The 21,165-nt window shown below is 45.2% G+C and overlaps 1 protein-coding gene across 4 annotated transcripts in view; it reads left to right on the forward strand.

Moving 5' to 3' along the window:
• The window catches only part of FAM107B (family with sequence similarity 107 member B), a 228,164-nt gene that overhangs the window by 199,911 nt on the left and 7,088 nt on the right, over positions 1–21,165 (forward strand). For 3 of the 4 annotated variants that reach the window (XM_025853565.1, XM_025853567.2, XM_073879893.1), the window contains one exon: positions 16,130–16,313. In XM_025853565.1, the coding sequence (XP_025709350.1) occupies positions 16,130–16,313 (184 nt within the window). Of the gene's footprint in view, positions 1–15,715; positions 15,819–16,129; positions 16,314–21,165 lie in introns of those variants that run through there. The other variant, XM_073879892.1, reaches the window with a different exon arrangement.

Here is a 21,165-nt window from a genome sequence, read left to right on the forward strand (position 1 = left end):
AAAAAATGGTAAGCCAGGTGGTTTGTAGAATGTGTGTTTGGGACTGCCACGTGACAGCTGCATTTTAGCTGCCAGTAGACAGGCCTTCTGTGTTTAGTTGTCACGGCCCATGGTGTCTGTCACTGGTGGGCATTGAGGTTTCTGCCCAGGTGGGCTGGTGTTTAACGTACACCGAAACCTAAAGATCGTTCTATAGCCTTCAAAGATGTCAAGCAGGTGCTCATCAAGAGGTATGTCAGTGGTGGTGCCAGTGAGAGTGCCCAAACACCCCCACCCCAGTCGGTAGCTTTGTAACAGAAGTGCTAAAACACAATGAAGAAGACAAACCAATAGGTGGGTTGCATCATGCTGTTCATTTAGGGGAAAGAGCATGGAGCATACTTCCAAACATGAGTTCATCTGGAAGAGGCTCTAGAGCAAAGTGGTTAAGAGCGTGGACTGTGGAGCTAGCTGGGTGATACTGCCCACTTACTGACCTTTTAGCCCTAAGTGAATTACCCAGCTTCTCTGGGCCTCAGTGTCTCTGTGCCTCCGATAGGGTAAATTTCAGTACCTTACCTCAGAGGTTGTGTGGCACACAGTGAGCATGAAAACATAGACTGCTGGGCCTGCCCCTAGCAGTTCTGATTCAGTAGCTCTCAGGCTGGGCATTTGCATTTAGCAAGTTCCTGGTGCTGATGCTGTGCCTTGCATGATGTTTTGAATAGCTTTTGTACATGCAGACGCACATACTAGAAAGTAGGGGGCATACTGTTTTGGAACCTGGTATTTTTTTCTATTTGATACATGGTGAATATTTCCCCTTTTATTGTTTAAAAATATAATGTTTAAGGCACATTGTAACCCAATATTAGATATTTAAGTGGTTTCCTTTTTTTTTTCACTATCATAGATTGTAGACAGATGTTCTTATGCAATACATTCTTGTCTGCATCTCTGATTATCATCTTGGAGTAAATTCCTAGAAGTGAAATTACCATGTTTCAGGGTGTGTACATGTTAAAGCCTTTTCCCACAGACTGCTAGCAAATTCTTCAGAAAGGATGCGGCGAAAATTTGTCTTCTGACAAATGGTCCATGAGACTAGTTACTGATTTTCTAAATGTAAGGGAATGAGGAGAAAAAACTGTCATTAACTTCATAAAACTCACAGGTATTTGGGATTTGGTGGGAATAAGCAAGAAGAATATCTATGGATTTCTAAAGAAGACAAAGATGCATAAAGAGAAACTAGGTGGGGAGTAACAGGGTGAACTGTGGCATGATTCTGAGTGGTTTTTAGGATTCACACGAATTTATTCAATTATGGTGCAATATATACTTGATATAGGAGACTTTATGCCAAGGGGGATAAATAGTTTTTTATTTACCCTATATGGTACATGTGTGTTTTTTCACTATGATATCTAGGAGCTCCCCTGGATTTGAAGTTTTGGTTTAATAAAGTCTGGTCCATGCTCCTTTCTTAGGAGCATGTCTCTAGCTCTGGGCCAAGCAGTTGAGACTCTTTTAGGGGGACTTGGAGTGAAGGTGGCTGCATCTGGGGAAATTCAGTATCACTACCAGAAAATTTAATCACTGTAGATTTCATGTGAAGTCCATGGTGTTCTTGGGAACAGGGCTGAGTTGGAGTGGAGGCCAAGGTGGGGGTATGTGTGAAATATCAGAGGAACACCTTCTCCTGGTGCATCTGGCTCTAATGATGGGGCCAAGTTCTGCAGCCCTTGGCTCCAAGCCCCTGTGGTTGGGAGCAACCGAGAAGCTGGACTCTTCTGTATTATCAGAATGTTAGAACTGGTAAGGGATCTCAAGGGTCATCTGGTCCAGCCCTCTCTTTTTACAGATAAGGAAGTTAAATAATTTATTATTTTCACTTAAACTTTACCTCATAAGTTTTTAAAATCAGATAGTCAGCCCTGGAATAGAATTGACTGGTTATTCTTCCCTTGTTCTGGAAGAATCTAAGCTTTTGAGAACTGAAGCCGCCGAATGGTAGACAATAAAGCCGATGGCAGGGGTGACTCTGGTCCTGTGGCTCAGTCCTGGGACACTGAACTGATTGAAAGTCAAACCTGCACTACCCCTGAGTCGCAGGAGCTTCACTTTGCCTTTCTTCAGATCTGTACACTCTTGTACGGTCCCCAAGGGCTTCAGAGTAACCTTGGCTATAGGGTGGCTCTCTTCTTGTACCAGCCCCATGTTTTCCGGAATTTTTTTTCTTTACACTTTTTTATTGTTATGTTAATCACCATACATTACATCATTAGTTTGTGATGTACTGTTCCATGATTCATTGTTTGTGCATAACACCCAGTGCTCCATGCAGTACGTGCCCTCTAATACCCATCACCAGGCTAACCCATCCTCCCACCCCCCCCGTTTTCCAGAATTTACACATACTAGTTTTCTTTGTGCAATTCAGAAAAGTGGTTTTCTTTTTTCTCTTTTAGTAAACACGTGTGACAAGTGCTTCTTTTTAAAAACAACAGCTGCTCTGAGCACAAACTGTGCCTACTACCACTGGGTGACACTGTTAGACCACAAAACAGTCTTCTCTGGGAAAAGCAAGGGTCCTTGAACTTCAGATCTTATCAAGCTGCTTTACGTAGGAGAGAGAGCAGCTCAGAGTCACTTAACGGTCATGTATCAAATGTTATTTGATGAGTGTAATTTATCTGTCTAAGGCAATTTTAAGGCCAGTGACTTTAAGGTAATCAATTATTAAAGAAATCTGTTAATTGACCGCATTTCAGTTGCTCATAGGTTTGTGCAGATTAATGGGCTGCATATTAATGAAATACTAATTATGGGAATTTTAATGTAAGCCAACATACTAATATTTATTTCTCACCAGACAATAATTTGAGTTATCTTTTTATGGCAAAAGACTCACTGCTTACACACAGCATTTAATGTTACAGACTTTTAGTGAATGTTTTATTGGATCATTTTGTTCAAGAGTGAGCATAATCTGCTGGGTTAGAAAAATGGACATTTGGTTCCCTGTACTGATCCGTATCAAAAGAAGAGACTTGCCTAGAACTCATTCTGGGCTCCTTCAAAATCAAATGAGGGTGGAGAATGTGTTCAAAGCAAGGGTTGACCTCCTCTCCCACCCCTCCCGTTTGCCCCCTTTTGTAAATCTGAGCTCAATACTTCACTTGACCTGCATATCACCTGGCCAGTTTTAGTTGAACAATATGTGGAAAGCACACTGAGATGTTTCTGAGGATGAGAAATAAGTAAGAATCAGGCTTTTCTTTTGTGAGCTTAATGTGATGGATAAGAAAACTTCAGATAGAGGGTTTTTTTTTTTTTTTAAAGATTTAATTATTTGAGGGGCACCTGGGTGGCTCAGTCGTTAAGCATCTGCCTTCAGCTCAGATCATGATCCCAGGGTCCTGGAATCAAGCCCTGCATTGGGCTCCCCGCTCATCAGGAAGCCTGCTTCTCCCTCTCCCTCTGCCCCTGCTTGTGTTCCCTCTCTCCTGTGTCTCTCTATGTCAAATAAATAAAGTCTTAAAAAAAAATAAAGATTTAATTATTTGAGAAAGTGAGGGAGAGAGAGTGTGTGTGTGTGCGTGTAAAAGCAAGTCAGGGGGAGGGGCAGATGGAGAGGGAGAGAGAGAATCCCAAGCAGACTCTCTGCTGAGCACCTAGCCCGATGTGGGGCTTGATCTCATGACCCTGAAATCCTGACCTGAGCCGAAACCAAGAGTTGGACACTCAACCGACTGAGTCACCCAGGCGCCCCCAAATAGTTTTAATAGAAGTAGACTTCAGTAGCCTAAGAAGAACATTAACAGTGTCCTGTTGGGCTGGAGGTGAGGGATCCCTCATGAGGAGTCAGGAAAAGCGTTGTGAAAGGAGCTCCTTTATTTGGACAGTCTAATCCTCCAGTGTTTGTTCCCGTCATTCCATACATTTTTATTGAGTGGCCGTGGTGTGACACAAGCATGATGCTGGGCACGCAGCAGGGAGTGAACCCAGATCTGTTGCTGACCCCATGGTCTGCAGCAAAGGTACAAGGAGTTGGTGGCCCCAGCTTTCTACTGGTCCTTTTGCATTATGTAGTCACTGTGTGGCTTCCTCTCCTTATGGCTTATTTTTGAGTCATTGTGCTAGAGCTGTGGGATGGTTTAAGTCAGTCAGAGGTCTCTTCCCTGCTGAAGGGATGACCATCTGTTCTTGAAGAGAGACAACATGGGTATATAGGAAAAATTAACTCATGATAAGTGTCAAATTCGTGGGTAAAGGGGGGGAGCAAGCAGAATTGTCTGCATCAGTCCAGACGAGAGGAGGATGGTTCTTGAGAAGTGGCTGTGGGAAGATTCGTGGCGAGGTCCGCTTTGAATTGGATCTTTGCGAGGGGCCTGGACTTTTCACTGGCTTTGATGACAGAATGCCACCTGGGAAGAAATCAGGAACAGAGGTGGAGTTAGGAATGTGTATGGGTTTTTTGTGTGGACTGGTTTGTCAGAGTAGATGGTTTATGCTGGAGAGTGGGAGCCAGAAGTTTGCAAAGGTGCTTGAGGGCCAGATTGTAGAGAACCTTAAGAACCAGGCAGAAAGTTAAAATTTTATCCTGGTGTGGCAGTGATACTTGGCCTGGCGGTTCTTGATCTGATTAAATAGTCAGTGCATCATCAGATTTGGCTGGGGTGCAGCTACATTAGAGAGAAGAGTGACCGGGAGTGGTGAAGGCTGGTGAAGAGCCAGCTGCTCTATCCTGAGACTATGGGATGAAAGCGTGGGCTAGGATTATAGCAGTGGCAGTGGATGATGGTCCCAAGGACATTTATCATGAGAAAGAAACGCTGACTGTTCGATTACGCATCAAGGCTGAGGCCTAGCACATGGCAGAGATAACATCAGTTTGAAAGCTGCCTGGCTGATGGCAAAATAGGAAGTTAAGGGAAGGTGACGGGATTATTTCGGACAATGGAAGAATGGTGTGTGTGGTGTCCTCTCTATTGCTATTGAAAAACAATAATTTCAACTTAAATTTGCCTGGGATGGTTTCCACTAGAATATAAGGGGTCTGCTCTCTCCTGTTTAGTGTTCTATCCTTATCTGGCCCATAGGGGGCACTCAGTGAACAAACCAGTGAGGTTGAGCTCAACTTTAAACATGTTGCTTCAGATGTGAAGTGTCCAGTTGGCACTTTGGAGTTTTTGACCCAGAGCTTGGGAGGAAGGGAACAATCTTCACCATACACCTTAGAAATGGCTCACATAGCAGAAAGGCCAAGGGCGTGTGGGTCACCAAAGGCAAGAGGATAGGGCTAAGGACCTGTTCCTGGAGAACAGTGGGAGAGAGTGGAGGGGACAGGATGCCCGGGCAGACAGGTAAGGGAGGACCAGGAGAGCATCGTCCAGAGGCTGGCTCTCACATCGAGGAGGAGATGGGCAATGGCTTTGAGTGCCAGGGAGAGGCTAAGGAGGAGCCCGAAGGAGCACCCCTGTACGTGGACTGCGGTGCAGATGGGAACCTCCTGCGGAGGCGGTAGATGATCACTGCGCAGAATTTGTTTTCCGTGATCTGTTAGTGATCCAGTGGTGGCTTTTTGTCCTTGGCTGCCTCACAGATCACCGTCCTCGTGGACAGACCTGAGGGCCGGAGCACAGGACCTCTTACCTGAAAGAACATCGGACTGAACCCGTGGCACAGTCGGCCGGGTGGATAGCCGCCGAGAAGGAGGCCCGCCTCTCAGGTTGGAATATCTCGGGATTCAAACTCGGGCCCAGCCATTTTCTTGTACTTGTCGGGTTGAGAAACCATTCTGTGCTTTTGTGCTTCAGGTAGGACTCGGTAGCTGGGACATGCAGAGCCCAGAAGCAGAGCAGGCTCTGCCATGCCCTGTGGTATGGGCTGTCGTCATGTGGCTGTGCTGCGGGTCACTACCCTTGGCGGTGACGCCAGTCACTTGGTTGTCCCTCTCCTTTCTTTCAGGTGCGTGCTGCCCTTGGTCAGGGCAGAGGAGCATTCCCTTCCCCCCACCCATCATTCACTACTCACAGAAGTAGGGTAGTACTGCAGGCCACCAGAATTCTAGAATCTGCCCTGGAGGCATGGGGAGGGAGGGAATGTGCAGAATTCAGGTCTTATCTGAAGGGCCACGGGGAGGTTAAGCAAATTGTGAGCGTCAATAAGGTTGTCTTGATGTTTGAAGAGTAACTCTTTATATCGGGCCAAACTAGGAGATGTTTTGTTTTCATAAATCCCTTATTTTTATATAATTGCTCTGTGCTCAGAATAGTTATTTGCAACAGATTTCCGAGAAGTCGGGGAGAAATGGCCACCCAGTTCTGTAGGTAAGAAGACTGAAGCATAGAGATTGGGAAATTATCTGGAGTTTCAACGCCTTGGCAGGCTCGGGCTGCAAGCTCCGCTCTTGCCTTTGGCTTTGTCTGTCAGGGATTTTCTCGTCCCCTCCACCATCTCCCCCTCCCAAGTCCCTCTCTGTCACCTAAGTCCAAATTGGAAAGATGAGCAGAGCAGAGACCATGAGTGGGTTTATCCATTAAACTTTGTCTCAACTAGTAAACTTGCAGTGCATGGCTATCCATTTTCACTTCGAGAGAATGTTAGTTAATGGAGAGGTAGATTAATTTATTAACTAATTCATTGGAACTATTTAACGGTCTAATTTATTGAGCGGCTGCTGCAGGGGCAGGTATGGTGGATGGTGGATGGTGGATGGTGGATGTTTTCGGAAAGTTTCCTTTCATGTTTACAACCACTCAGCAAATGTAGGTATGTGAGCTCTGATTCACAGTTGAGGAAATTAAGACCCAGATTAAGTAATTTATACAAAATCACCTACCTGCTGAGTGACATAATCAGGGTTCTAATTCAGGATAAATAGTCTTCAAACCTGGTCTTCTTTTCCATTTTACTGTATTACTTCTTATGGACTGAACAAGGTTTAAAATGGTTAAAATAACAAAATTCTAGTAACATAGCAGCAACCAAATGATCTCTAGATAGTAATTTTAATAGCTATTTAATAGGTACCGTATTTAACCCTAGTGTACATACAGAGAAGGGCATAAGCCAAAAACCCGTACCGATTACTGAATTTTCAGAGTGAACAAACCTGTATAACCAGGACCTTTATCAGCAAACAGAACATTATCAGCACCCCAAGATTCCTCTTTATCCCCTTCCACTCCCAGCCCACTCCCGAGATGCTCTTTATCCTGACGTCTAACACAAAGATTGGTTTTGCCTGTTTTTGAACATTATATATGTGGAATCATCCAGTATGGACTCTTTCGTGTCTGGCTTTCTTTGCTCAATACTGTATTTGTGAGATTCAGCCTTGCAGTTGCTGTCTGTTCATTCCCATTGCTGTGTAGTATTTCACTGTGTCAGTGTACCGCTATGTATTTATCCATCCTACTGATAATGGACATTTGGGTCACTTCCAACGTGGAGCTGTTAAGAATAGCACTGCCATGAACATGCTTATAAAAATCTTTGTGTGTTTTCAAGAAAATGTGTCTTTCCCGCCTTCTATCCTCACTTTAATGTGATCTTCTGCAAGATGTTTTCGGTTTGGTGTCTATAAAGCTATGATGTTAGAAAGCTTCTAAAATCTTTTCAAGAGATAGAGAAAATCATCCTGTTAAAGTGAAACGGAATTCTTCCCCCCATTATCTCAGTCCAGAAGAGTGGAGTGCTCAAAGAGCCTCCCTTTGGAATCAGACCCAAGTTCAAATCCTAGTTCCGTTCTTTAGTAGCTGTGTGACCCAGTGCAGCAATAACAGTGTTATTGTTCCTAATTGTTTCTTGTTGCCAGTGACAGTGCTAATAACAGATGACACCTGCTGAAGGTTTATGATTTCTAGTTGCTGCCTTTGGTATACATTTCACATTTACTCTTCCTAACAACCCTAGGAGATAATCTGCCGTTCTTTTTTTTTTTTTTTTTTTTTAAACTAATGAGGTAACTTGCTCAAAGACAGACTTACAGTAAATGAGAAATCTGGAATTTAGACTCAGTCCATGTGGTCTGGACTCCATGTTCTTGAAGCTGTCTGAGCCTCCTTTGTAGATCATAGGGAATAGTAACCCCCCACCTCCTAGGGCCTCATCGAGTATTAAATGATGGGGAGAAACTTAGGTACACCTTCCAGGGCAGATACATAGGGACTCTGAAGCGGATTTCTTTGTGGCATATCTCTGTGCTTTCAGTGTGTACTTCTGCTAACTGTGCTGAGGGCCGGGGCGAGAGGCGTCCCTGCTCTTCTGCCGCATGTTGTTATGAAAACGGACACCTAGTTATTTGTGGAGCTGTCGCCACCTTCTGGTTGGTGTCGCCTCAGCCCGACCAGCTTAGCTTTAATAACGGCCCCGTGTTCGGTCTTCCTGATGTTTCTTGCCTCCTTTCCCATGTTCTAAATATAAAGTATGGGCCTTTTTTATAAGAATACATTTTTAGAGAATGAAAAAACCGATGAGAAAATGAGTTTGGTATTTTCCCAAGGGCGTCACCGTCTGGCATTTGTACAGCAGCGTGTTTGCAGCCAGTTTATTGAGTTTGATGTGGCGGCAGCCGTGGGGCGGGCAAAGCTGAAAAGGCAGTGTCTCTGTGCCTGTGCACGTGGCTCTGGTTGGCCGCCATTTCTAAGCCTTAGTTTAGCTTTGTGGCCACAGAGGTCATCCCCTGGGCTCTCGTCTTAATGCCTTTGGGTACCAGATGGCCTCACTGTCCCTGATGAATTTGTAGGTTCGCTTCAGAGCCAGGCAAATCAGGAGTTTGTCAGTGAAACCCTTGGCTGTTGGGAAACAGTTCTTGCCCTATCCACTCCCTCAGCTTTCTCCTCACCGCCCGCCGCCCATCTGGGAATGGTGGGTGCCGAGGGCAGGCTTCCCATCGTCAGCTGACCCAGGCCTGGAGTTGGCCTGCCTACAATCCCAAGTGATTCTGCTCTTTCAGAATATTGTCAGAGGGCTGCTGGAATCTCTTGGAGAGAGCTCCTAAAGAATGCTTTGGAATTACTTTTAACTTGCCAGAAGTGGTTGTAGCAATTCACAAGTTTCATTGTTTTGCTTTGATTGGTTACAATACACCTGTAACCTATAGGACACATGCATACGTTGCCATGTTTCCAGTATTGTTTAAAAGGCTTTGATTATATTAAGTCAATCAGAGAAAGACATGTATCATGACCTCACTGATATGAGGAACTCTTAATCTCAGGAAATAGAAACTGAGGGTTACTGGAGTGGTGGGGGGTGGGAGGGATGGGGCGGCTGGGTGATGGACATTGGGGAGGGTATGTGCTATGGTGAGCGCTGTGAAGTATGCAGGACTGTTGAATCACAGATCTGTACCTCTGAAGAAAATAATACATTATATGTTAAAAAAAAAAAAAGATAGCAGGAGGGGAAGAACGAAGGGGGGGAATCGGAGGGGGAGACGAACCCTGAGAGACGATGGACTCTGAAAAACAAACTGAGGGTTCTAGAGGGTAGGTGGGTGGGGGGATGGGTTAGCCTGGTGATGGGTATTAAAGAGGGCACGTTCTGCGTGGAGCACTGGGTGTTATGCACAAACAATGAATCATGGAACACTGCATCAAAAACTAATGACGTAATGTATGGTGATTAACATAATAAAAAACAGTTTAAAAAAAGGCTTTGATTATTAGTGCTTCTAGGTAGAATTTGATTTTAAATATTTAGGTAAACATAAAACTTAGCATAATCTCTAAATTTGATTTTTTAAATCTCACAGGATTAGGTTTTAAATTTTATCTTTCTGATGTAGAAACATGCAGATGAACTACTAGTGCCCAAAATAGTATGATTAGGAGACTGCAATATGATGCAAGGAATATTTGTCTTGTTAGTCTTGTTGTGAGATTTTTCTGTGGGAATGGTTATTTACCTCTGGAAAGCAATCAACATAGGATGCCTGGAATAGGCATGGAGTGGGCCCAGAATCAACCTTCCATAGGGAAAACAATGAAAAGCAAGGACTCAAAATCCATCTATAGTGTTGGGATTTCTTGTCCTCTGGGATAGTAGAGTTTCCATAATGACTTCTACTGATTTGCAGATATTAAAGGCAGAATCTCACCAGGTGGTGGTTTTCAGTGCATGCTGTTTGGGCTTGTGGTCCTCCAGGCTCTTGTCTAATGCCTTTGGGTACCACATGGTGTCACTGTCTCCTCCTGGCCCAAGACCACATTTTTAGGCTTGCCTCAAATATCTAAGGTGCAATTCTGTTATTATTCAACTCCTTTTTTTTTTTTAAAGATTTTATTTATTTATTTGAGAGAGAGAGAATGAGAGAGAGAGAGCACATGAGATGGGGAGGGTCAGAGGGAGAAGCAGACTCCCCGCCAAGCAGGGAGCCTGATGCGGGGCTCGATCCCAGGACCCTGGGATCATGACCTGAGCCGAAGGCAGACAATGACTGAGCCACCCAGGCACCCCATTACTCAACTTCTTAGAGTTTTGCAGCGCGTCCCCTTCATCTCAGAGCATCCTGAAAGGTCCTTGCTGTCAGGCCTATTTCTTGCTGTGCCCTACACTCTGACTAAGCCATTTAGAACACCACGTAGCACCTTGCAGGTGTGCTAGACCTTTTTACACTTTTCAGAAGGTTCTTAATATTGGTAGCATGAATGGGTCTTAGAACCATTGAATGTCATCAGTGAGAAGGGCTGTGGGTCATTTAGTCGTACTCCTATGTTTTTGAAGAAATCAGGGCTTAGAGAGGTGAAGCTTCAATGTAAGGTTTCTCAGACCTCTAAATAAACTCTGCAATGGTGTTGGTCACATAGTTCATCTAATAATATCTTCGATTTATTCAGTTCCCATAGACATGCCAGAGACTGTACGGAGTACCGAAATCTACATTTCAACCAGTTCTTACAACACTCAATTTAACAGAGGGGAGAATGGAGGGTCGGGGAAGTTAAGCTTTTTCCAGGATGTCAAGCCAGTTTTATTTCTCCTTTATCGACTTGAAACTTTAAAAAAAAAAAAATTACACATCAGTTTATTTAATCAGGGTAGTGAATATGACAAAAATGTCTTCATGTTTATTTCTGGAAGAATGTTTCAATAATAATACCCACGTACAAAGTACTTTTCCTTCCAGCAGTTCTGCCTCATCTTCTCTGTCAGGCTTCTGGATTACCTGTTCCTCGGGGAGGAAACCCTGACTCCCACTCCACTTTCAGCTGGTACGCACACCTTGTTACTAGGACTTCAGGCAGCTCAGGGGCTCCCTCTACTGGTAGTTAAGCCAGGACTCTGTTACGTAATCTGAGTACTTTTTATTGACCCAGTCCAGGGAGTCTTTGGGGAATGTGAGTATAGAACAGATACGGTCTTCGCAGTGAAGAGATGACGATTTCTATATACATATTGCTGGAATACAAGGTGGGGATGGGTGAGCGCTAGGAAAAGGGAACAGAGAAAATTCTTTTGTTGTTGAGAAGTCGGAGTTTAATCACAGCTGGGGAATTAGGAAAGGCGGTGTGGAAGATTTGACATTTATCTGGCTCTGAATGAGTGAGACCGGGCTTTGTGGCGGTTCACAGATAGGGTGGGCGGAGGGTGAGCATCTCTGCTGGAGGGGATGGTGCTGGCCGAGGCGTGCTGGCAAGGAGGGCAGGGAAATGTGAAAAACTGGGGGGTTGGTCTCAGTTTAATTGGAGGAGAACAGGACCTGTGAAATGGGAGAGTTCCCTTAGGGTCAGGACGGCCTTTTCCAGCCTTGGTAGCGGTGAGGAAGATGGTTGGGAGAGGGAAGAAAGTTGAATAAGAGGGTCATTTAGATTCCATGTGTTGGCCACGGCTCCAGGGTGGAAAGTCGCAGAGAAGTGGCCAGAATCCAGATTCCAGATCCTTCCGCAGCCACTGCCACGAGTCCTGGAAGTTCACAGAGGTTGCTCCCTGCCAGTCCACCCCCTTCTTCCTAAGTGACGTTTTCCCAGGCTCTGGCACGGTCTGCTTCATGAAGGGCTACCAGGGCTTCTTTAGTCTGGTCCACAGGCCGGCCTCAGAGCTACACTTGACTCTCAGCCTCCCGTGTCCCCTCTCCCGGCGCCAGTTGTGAAGAAGCGCAGACCAGTGAGAAAGAACCGAAGGGAAGGGTTTGCACCTTCCTCTGTGGTACAACTCCTCCAGCCCCCACCCACCTGCTCGAGTGTCTGCCTCAGTCCAGCAGGAGACACGCTACCACCTTACTGCACTGGTCCTCTGGGAGCAGATGCACTTCCCAGATACTACATCTCAAGAGAAATCAGGAAAAAATTCCAAGCTAGAACTTGTTTTCTAGGTTTAGAACTGAAGCCTTTTCATTCCGCATACTGAAAGCTCTGCCCAAGTCTTGGCACCAAGGTCCCCAGGATGGTGCCTGTACCCGGTGCTGGCATTCAGGAAAGACTGGGCTGAGCAGCCTGTGTTGCCTCTGCTTGTGAGAAGGGTGGGATCGGAGGGGCAGAGGACGGGGGGCGCGGCGGGGCGGGGGGTGGCTGAAGTGAGAGACTGTGGAGGTCAAATCATCGAGACAGAGGAAAGAGTCACCCAGGGTTTGAGCCCTGACCGCCCTCGCCTTCTTGCTGTCACCACTTAGATGCCTGTCTGGCAAGTACCTCCGACTCTTCATGTCCCAAGCAGAACTCCTGGTCTCATCTCCTGTCCAGCCAGCTCCCCGCACAGCCTCCCTTCCCGACGGTGCCGACTTCTCGTGGCTCAGGCCAGGAACCTTGGAGTCACCCTTGATTCTCCCGTGCCTTTCACACCTCAGATCCAGTCCTTCAGGAAACCCCAGAGGCTTTCCAGTCAGTCCAGCCTGACGCGTCTGTCCTCCCACCTGCGCGGCCACCATCCTGGTCTAAACCATCTGTCACCCGCATCACGGTCAGAGCTCCCTGCCCGGGTCTTTCCCTGCCTGCCACTGCTATTCTAAACTGAATAACTAGAATGGTCCTTCAACAATAGGAGTCCGATCTTGTCACTTCTCCGCTTCAACCGCGAGTGGCTTTTGTGCTATCTCCAGAGTAAAGGCCAAGTCCTTACAGTGGCCCTCATGCGCCCACAATATCTGGCCCTCCCACCCCCATCCCCTCCCTCAGCTGCTCTGTCCCTGTCCTCACCGACACTCGCCTCCAGCCACACGTTAGTTACTCCCCATGTCGCTCAGGCACGCTCCTGCCTTGTGGCCTTCGCACGAGCTCCTCCGTCCATCTGGAGCGCTCTTCCACGTGTCCACAGGGCTCACCCTCCCCCATGTAATACTGACCTTAGGAGGCTGTAATCTGTTTTGATTTGGTGTCATGGAGATTATCCGCGGCTCAGAGCAGAGAAACAGATCCTTTTATGGAATCCTGTAGGCCTTTCTTGTCTACTGATTAACGAGAATGAAACTGCTGTTGGCTTTTAAAGACAACTGGGACTGCACAGAAGTGTGTGTGGTGCATTTCACATTTCAACCAAGGAGCACATTTTTGTGTGGGGCAGCGCATGAAGGTCAGGCTGGCTGTGATGGGTTCACTGATTCGCCATATGCAAGGTTTGTAATTCTCCGTTCAGTGACGGTTGCAGACATTCTTATTTAAAAGATCAGTGCAAATTGTGTTCAAGGAATAATTTGTTAATACATGTCTCAAAGTTCAGTAATTTTGAGCCTCAATTATGCCGTTAAACCTAAAATATATAAATGAATAACACATCTATAGTTTCTCTGTTTTAGCTGATTCATTTGTTCTTTGGGTTTTTAACCTCTTTATTTTCACATTAATCTTCAAAAGATTTTGCTATAAAAATAGCAGATTTGGTAGACAACATGGGTTTTGAGACCAGAGGACATTCATTTTAGTTTGAGGTTTACCTTACTGGTGATTATTAGTATGGAGAAGTTATTTAATGTTTGTCTCCCCAAAGTGAAAATTTTAGTCCTGCTCATTGGGTTGTTGCTAGGATCAGATGTGGTCACGTATTGGCTCTGGGTAATTGTTGGCTGCCATTTGGAATATCATTTCCCACTGGACGCGGAAGAGTACACCAGTGTTTTGGGATCGTTCAGGGTTCAGGAAAACATCTTTAATGGCTTTGAAAGCAAAACTACTGCTTATAACTGACTGCTGCAGGACCCATTTTTTGTTTCTGTTTTAAAAATTTTGGTGGAAAACACATCTTTATTCTTTCCACTGTCCACCCCACACCCCCATGCCCAGAGTCCATGGAAACCCACAGTTTGTTCTCTCCTCCCTTCGTCCAGCCCCCACACGTAAATATGCACACATTTACTTAGGTGTTTGCTCAGTGCATTGATGTGATGGGCAGAAATAAAGATGGAACTTGTCTTCCATTGAGGAGCTTATCCCTGGAGGAGCTCACCACTTTTTCAGTTTAGACCAGATTCGATTGAGTACAACTTTTATTCAGCTTCTACCATGTGCCAGACACTTTGCTGGACTTGGGGACTTGAAACTGTAAAAGAAGTGGGTCTAACTCTTGGGGAGAACAGACAGAAACCTAGGGTTGCTCTGTGTCGGGATGCATTTCGTGACAGAAGTACATGTATGCCACTGCTGGGTGGTGATTATTATCTTGATGTCCTTGGGGAAGTGGGGGAAGGTGGCAGTGCTGGGTGTGAGCCCACTCACACGTGGACCTGCTTCCCAACCGTGCCCTGTTCTGTGATCACTGTTCCATTTAGGGGCATAAAACTGGCCAGACGATTAGTTAAGTGTGTTCTCTGGACTTTGAGGAGAAAGCCCAATGTCAAATACTCTGCCGTAGTCAGGCTCTGCATCTCATTTTTTGTTTGGGAAACAAAAGCCAATACACAGGGACAGGGAAGCATAAAATGGCATGTTAATTATTTTGAAATATTGGCCAGATTTGTTTTGGAGGCAAGGGAACAGGTTGGAGGTCATGGGCAAGAGAAGAGCTAAGGGGTGGGGTGTACGGCAATTGGGTGCCAGCCAGATGGACCTGCGGGCAGTTTCCAGCATGGTGCTTAGTCAGCCTGCTTCCTCCCAGCTCTTGCCCTCCTTGTGTTCTTCTGTCTCATTAAATATCACATATATTCACAGAGTGCTCACTGTGTGCTGCACGCTGCCCCCTGATAGTTAAACAGGAGTGTATGCCCTGCTGTCCAGGCGTGTCTCTTATTGGGCAGGACACATAGATTTGAATCATAGGATCAACAACTAGAATTGAACATGGGGGAAGGGACCCTAGGGGTTGTCATCTGTTTGTTTCACTTTACTGATCCGGAGTCTGGGCCCAGAAAGGCTGTGTGACTCTGCTCAGGCATTACATCAAGTTTTCCTTCTGCTGTACTCCAGTGACTGCCTGTCCTCCCTGCCACGATCCCGTGCAGATAGGCTCCTGTTATAAGGATCCCCCCCCACCCTCCTCCCTCTTTCTTCCCTCCCTGGAACTTCCTTCCTTCCTGGCTCTGTCCTAGGGCAGCTGGAGAGGGGGTAAGACAAAAGTCTTGCCCTCAGGAGCATTTGCTTTAGAGAGCCAGTAGCAAAGAAGCAACATCTGCCGTCTAGACAAAGCAGGGAAGGGCTGGGGATGGGATTGCGGGTGTAAGCACTGTGGTGAGAGGTCAGACCTCTCTGGAGGAGGTGGCATTTGAAGAGGGAGCTGAGGAGATGTGAACAGGGTGCTCACGTAAGGGGAGGGAGACCCGGCCAGCGGCAGCATAAGGAACAGTGCTCTGTGCTCCAGAAACCTCTTGACATTGATGGAGGTCAAGGGTCTGCACACTGCCAGTGCGTATTCATTTGGGAAGGCTGAAAGAAGCAGTGAAGGACCTCAGTCTGGTGCCCGAGGTGCTTGTTATGGGCTTAAGTTGGTCTTTAGACATGTTGGTGGGAAGCATCCTGTGTGACCTGAAACTCAAGGTGTGAGGAGTAGCGACCAGAGTCAGGTTATGGGACCCCTTTGCTTTAGTCATGGGCCACCCAGAACAGCAAGGCCATTCTTCTCCCTCTTGGACTCTCCCTGTTGCTTTCACAAAACTTCAGATACTTTTCAGTGAAGTAGTGAAGTGGGCCCAGGAGAATCCCATGTTGTAACGCGCCGTACCATGTGAGACTTCTCAGCGGAAAAGCCTATAGATGATCTCGCCTTTCCGTTTCAGACGGCCCATCTGAGGGTACTGACCTTAAGGACGCCTATCTCATCCCAAGAAACATCATGGCTGAGCCAGACTACATAGAAGATGACAATCCTGAACTAATTAGGCCTCAGAAACTAGTCAATCCTGTAAAAACGTCCCGCAACCATCAGGATCTTCACAGAGAACTTCTCATGAATCAAAAAAGGTACAGTGATTTCTTGAGCTAAGTTTTCCTTTGGGGACTTTGACTTAAGAGATTTTTTTCTTTTCTTGACTGTATTTAAGGCTGCCTTATTCCTTCTAGTGTGAGCCAGGGCATCCCTCCATGAAGTCAGGTCATCTGCAGGTACAGTCGCCACTGCCGCTCTTACTCCGTGGGCTACAGAACTCTGTCCCCTTCTCAAGTGGACATGTGTTGTAGAATTTGGATGGAAGGGTGTCGATTAAGTATGAAAGAGAGTATCCTAAGTCAAAAAGAAATACATTATTTCTTGGATTTGTAAAAATTCTGAATTTGCCCCTTACATTTGGGGAAGTGTGGGAATCCAAGGTAAATACTGCCGGCTTTGGCATTTTTGAGTGGCAGGGAGAAGTGTCTAGAACTACCTCAACTTAATAATAGACAAGAGCTCTCTCTCTCTTTTTTTTAAGTAACATTTAAAATTATTACTATGATCATTTTTATTATTTTTTTGGAGGGGAGAAAACATTTACCTTTTTATCTTCTTTGTAGACCATTTGTTGGTGCCCATAAACATGTTTATCTGTTGGGTTGATAGAGTCTGCTTTTTAAGTAATTTTGGGCAGGGCCAGTTGACTAGGAGAGCTCGGGACACAAAGTTACTTATATTATTTAAGACCTATTGAGCTCCCCTGAGAGCTCTTCCCATTTCTTCAGAATGAAGCTATTGATCTGAATTGTTGGACTACAGGTCGATCATACCCCCCCTCTTTGCCAAGCCCTCGTTAGCTCTCATTGAACTGAAGGGTATATAGACCAAGTTAAGCGGTAGGGTCATGTTTTAGAGGGGAGGCCTAATTTAAATATAAAAGTAAAAACATTTAAAGAGGTGATGAGGGAGCAGTCCTCCTTCCCTAGTGCACCCCTGGATAACTCATAACTCCTGTTGAGGAATTCAATGTGAATCCGTCGTTCCTCCAGGCCGGGAATGTGCCTTACTGCCTTTTTGTTACCAGCATGCACTAGTATGCTGTTGGATTCATGCTGATTAAATTGGATGCAAGTTTGATCCCTTCTGAACAAGTGCTTAGCTTCTAACTGTCTTTGTGACATAAAAGAAAAAAAAATACATAGATTTGGTATCATCATGCCCAAAGCAAAACAGGAACATGTATGTTCCTAAATAGGGCCACAGAATTTGGAGGCAGTCTTGCCTGGGAAATGATGCCTGCATTTTGGTAGGAGGATCAGAAGTTTGATGTAGGGGCCCCTGGGTGGCTCAGTCAGTTAAGTGTCTGCCTTCGGCTCAGGTCATGATCTCAGGGTCCTGGGATCGAGCCCTGTGTCGGGCTCCCTGCTCAGCAGGGAGCCTGCTTCTCCCTCTGCCTGTAGCTCCCCCTGCTTGTGCTCTCTCTCTCCCTTTGACAATGAGTAAATAAAATCTTTAAAAAAAGTTTGTACTCCAAAAGAGTAGCAGTCGCCACTAACTAGCTTTCTGATTGTCTTCCTTCTTGCACCTCCATTCCCTTATCTGTAAAATGGGAGTAGGGGGCATCTCTGAGGGACATTCTAGCTCAAACTGGGTTTTGTTTTTCTGTTATATCTCTGAAAAGGCTCCAAGTCAGAATAGAGGCAAAGGTGAAACCAAAATGGGCAGAAAACTGTACTCTGAATTATAGGCTACAAATTATTCCACAAAAATATATTTAGCACCCTGGGTTATATCTCTAAAACATACAGGTTTGTATAATTGAATCTGTTGCCAGATTTTCTAGAATAGGCACTTTCTGTGAAAATGGACCTCCCTTCTGTCTGATTTTCTCTGGCCCATGATTTCTTTTCCTTATTACACAGCTGACTCTTCAGTCAGGCCCAGCTCAAGTAATTTGGGAGAATGCTGTGTTCCCTCGAGTACCATAGTGCAGAGAGGATGTCCTTTGAGCTTAGAGGGAAATCATCTAAGTCCTGGTTTGCCGTTTATCTTGACCTACCTTTATGACCTTGGACAAGGTCCCCCTTCCTGAGATACGTGTCTTCATCTATAAAGTGGGAGATGAAAATACTCTTCTTCTAAAACTTAAATAATAACATGTATGAGTACCTACTAAAATGACTGCTGTATAATAAATGCTCAATTAGTCCCATCCATGTTCCACTTCCCGTGGAGCATCATCAGAAGATTCCTATTGCTTTTCCCCATTTTTCCCTGAAGGGTGCTGGCCTGGCTTTTGAAGTACATCAAGAGGAGAAAAAAATAAGAAAGAAAAGGCAGGAAGAAGGCAGGTTTCAAAATCAAATGAATATATCTCATCCTATGTTTTGGGGTTTTCAAGATAAGGTCTTAGTTTAGTGGGGTCCTCTCATTAGAAATACAGCTGGTTTGTGGAGTGAAACCTCTCAAGCAGTTTTTTTTTTCTTTTATTCATCTTCCATTGTACATACTTGCTAGAGACTGTGGGGTTTTTATTTCTAAATTTTCATGCCAAAGGACAGGAAGTTTCACATGGATAATATGTATGTTTGGTTAAAGGATAATTGTACTTGATTACTGGTTTGTATCGTAACAAAAGTCTGCTTGTTTTTTTTTTTTTTTGTAATTTGTAAAGGGCCGTCCTGTATTTTATCTTATCCAGTGATCTTTCCAGTAATCCAGTGTGTGTTATCTTGGGGTCACCCTTATTTGACATGTAAATAAGAGAAAACTCAGAGAATAAACATAAAATTCAAGGTAGTTCATACAAATAAATCAAGCAGAGTAATAATATCAGTCAGAAACAAAGCAGAGAAGAGAGAGGGAGACAGCAGCGAGATCCACATGAAGCAAGTGTTCTGTGGAGCCCTGTACCTTTGCTCTACAGAGGCACGAATTTGGCTCAAAGCCCTGGAGCAGTTGGTTCACAGAGCTTCTCAGGTTACATTTTATTTTTTATTATTTTATTTTTATTTTTTTTATTACATTCAACTAGCCAGCATATAGTACATCATTAGTTTTTTTTTTTTTTAAGATTTATTTATTTATTTATTTGAGAGAGAGAGAATGAGAGAGAGAGAGCACGAGAGGGAAGAGGGTCACAGGGAGAAGCAGACTCCCCGCTGAGCAGGGAGCCCGATGCGGGACTCGATCCCGGGACTCCAGGATCATGACCTGAGCCGAAGGCAGTCGCTTAACCAACTGAGCCACCCAGGCGCCCACATCATTAGTTTTTGATGTCATGTTCAGCCATTCATTAGTTGCGTATAACACCCAGTGCTCATCACCACACGTGCCCTCCTTAATGTCCGTCACCCAGTTACCCCGTCCCCCCACCCCCTCCCTTCTGTAACCCGCAGTTTGGTTCCCGGAGTGCAGAGTCTCTCCTGGTTTGTGTCCCTCTCTGATTTCTTCCCACTCAATTTTCCCTCCCTTCCTGCCCCTGTGGTCGTCCATGCTATTTTAGAGATCATAAGATAAAAGCAGAGTCACTGCTTAGGAGAACAAATACTCATAGGTATTTTAACTCCGAAACCTACACACTTTGAAGGATATAACTCTGCTCCTCTACTTAGCATCTTTTGGACCTAGCCAAGTTTCAGATTAAAAGTCTACATTTTGAGCTGGTTACAGTCTGCCATTAGGTGTGATTATGAGGACCGTTGGTCAGGTTCTCCAGTTCTGTAGGTGCTCCCAGGGGCATTATTTCAAGAGACATTATTTTTTGTAGTTGCAAGATGAGCATTCAAGAGGTTTTAAAAATATAGGGATATTTCTGATATAACTTAGAGAGATTCTGTCTTCTCTACAAAGAGTTCTTTTGGCCACAAATAGAGAATACCCAGTCACTTAAACACATCCCTAAAATTAGTTCTTTGGCTTATACCTTCCAGTCAGTGATTTCCACTTCCCTGTGTTTTTAGTTGCTCTTCATTGTATATGCTTTGCTAGACATAGAGTTCTTCAATAATGTACTTGTTGCTCTACCATGTGGGGAAAAATACGGGAAGCTGAGTTAGAAGTATTTGCATTTAGAATCCCTGCAGGTAGAAATGGCTCAAGCCAAAAATGTAGATAAGACAGGCCATAACAGAAGATTCCAAGATTAAAGAAAGGGCTGGAAATCCAAAGGCAACCCTCCCCCTCCACCCTAAGAAAAAAATTGGGCCAGAAGATGTTTGGCTGGGTGGGTGGGGAGCTGTTCTTAGGGTGGAGGCGGAGGGAACGTAGACCCTTCTTTCACCTTTGTGGGCCTGATGCATCTGGCGTGGAGGCGGAGTGAATGTAGACCCTTCCAGGCGGCCGCTGGGTGTATTCACTGGTTTCTGTGAAAGGTAAAATGTAACTTTAAAAGTTGTCTGGGGGCGCCTGGGTGGCTCAGTCGGTTAAGCGTCTGCCTTCGGCTCAGGTCATGATCCCAGGGTCCTGGGATTGAGTCCCACATCGGGCTCCCTGCTCAGTGGGGAGCCTGCTTCTCCCTCTGCCTGCCGCTCCCCCTGCTTGTGCTCTTTCTGTCTCTTCTCTCTCAGACAAATAAATAAATAAAATCTTTTAAAAAAAAATAAAAAAAATAAAAGTTGTCTGTACATTTCCTCACTGGTGGTGGAAATATAAATTGTTGCAGGCTTTTTTGGAGGGCAGTTTGGCAATACCCATCAAAATATAAAATGTGTAGAAGCTTAGCCAGCAGTTCGACTTCTGTGAATCTAGCCAACAGAAATACTTACATAAAAGTGTAAGTGTACATGTACAAGGAAGTTCATTGCCTCATTGCTTTTAATAAGGAACGATTGGAAACAACCTAGATGTCTGTCAGAGGAGCGGGAAGATTATGGCACTTCTGTACTGTGAGGTCTTGGGCAGTTGTTGGGAAGAATGGGGACGAGCTCTGCAAGGGCTGTAGAA

Source organism: Callorhinus ursinus, unplaced genomic scaffold (assembly GCF_003265705.2).
Source record: "Callorhinus ursinus isolate GAN/ISIS: 27379988/994484 unplaced genomic scaffold, GSC_fseal_2.0 scaffold36, whole genome shotgun sequence".
Classification (NCBI taxonomy): Eukaryota; Metazoa; Chordata; class Mammalia; order Carnivora; family Otariidae; genus Callorhinus; species Callorhinus ursinus.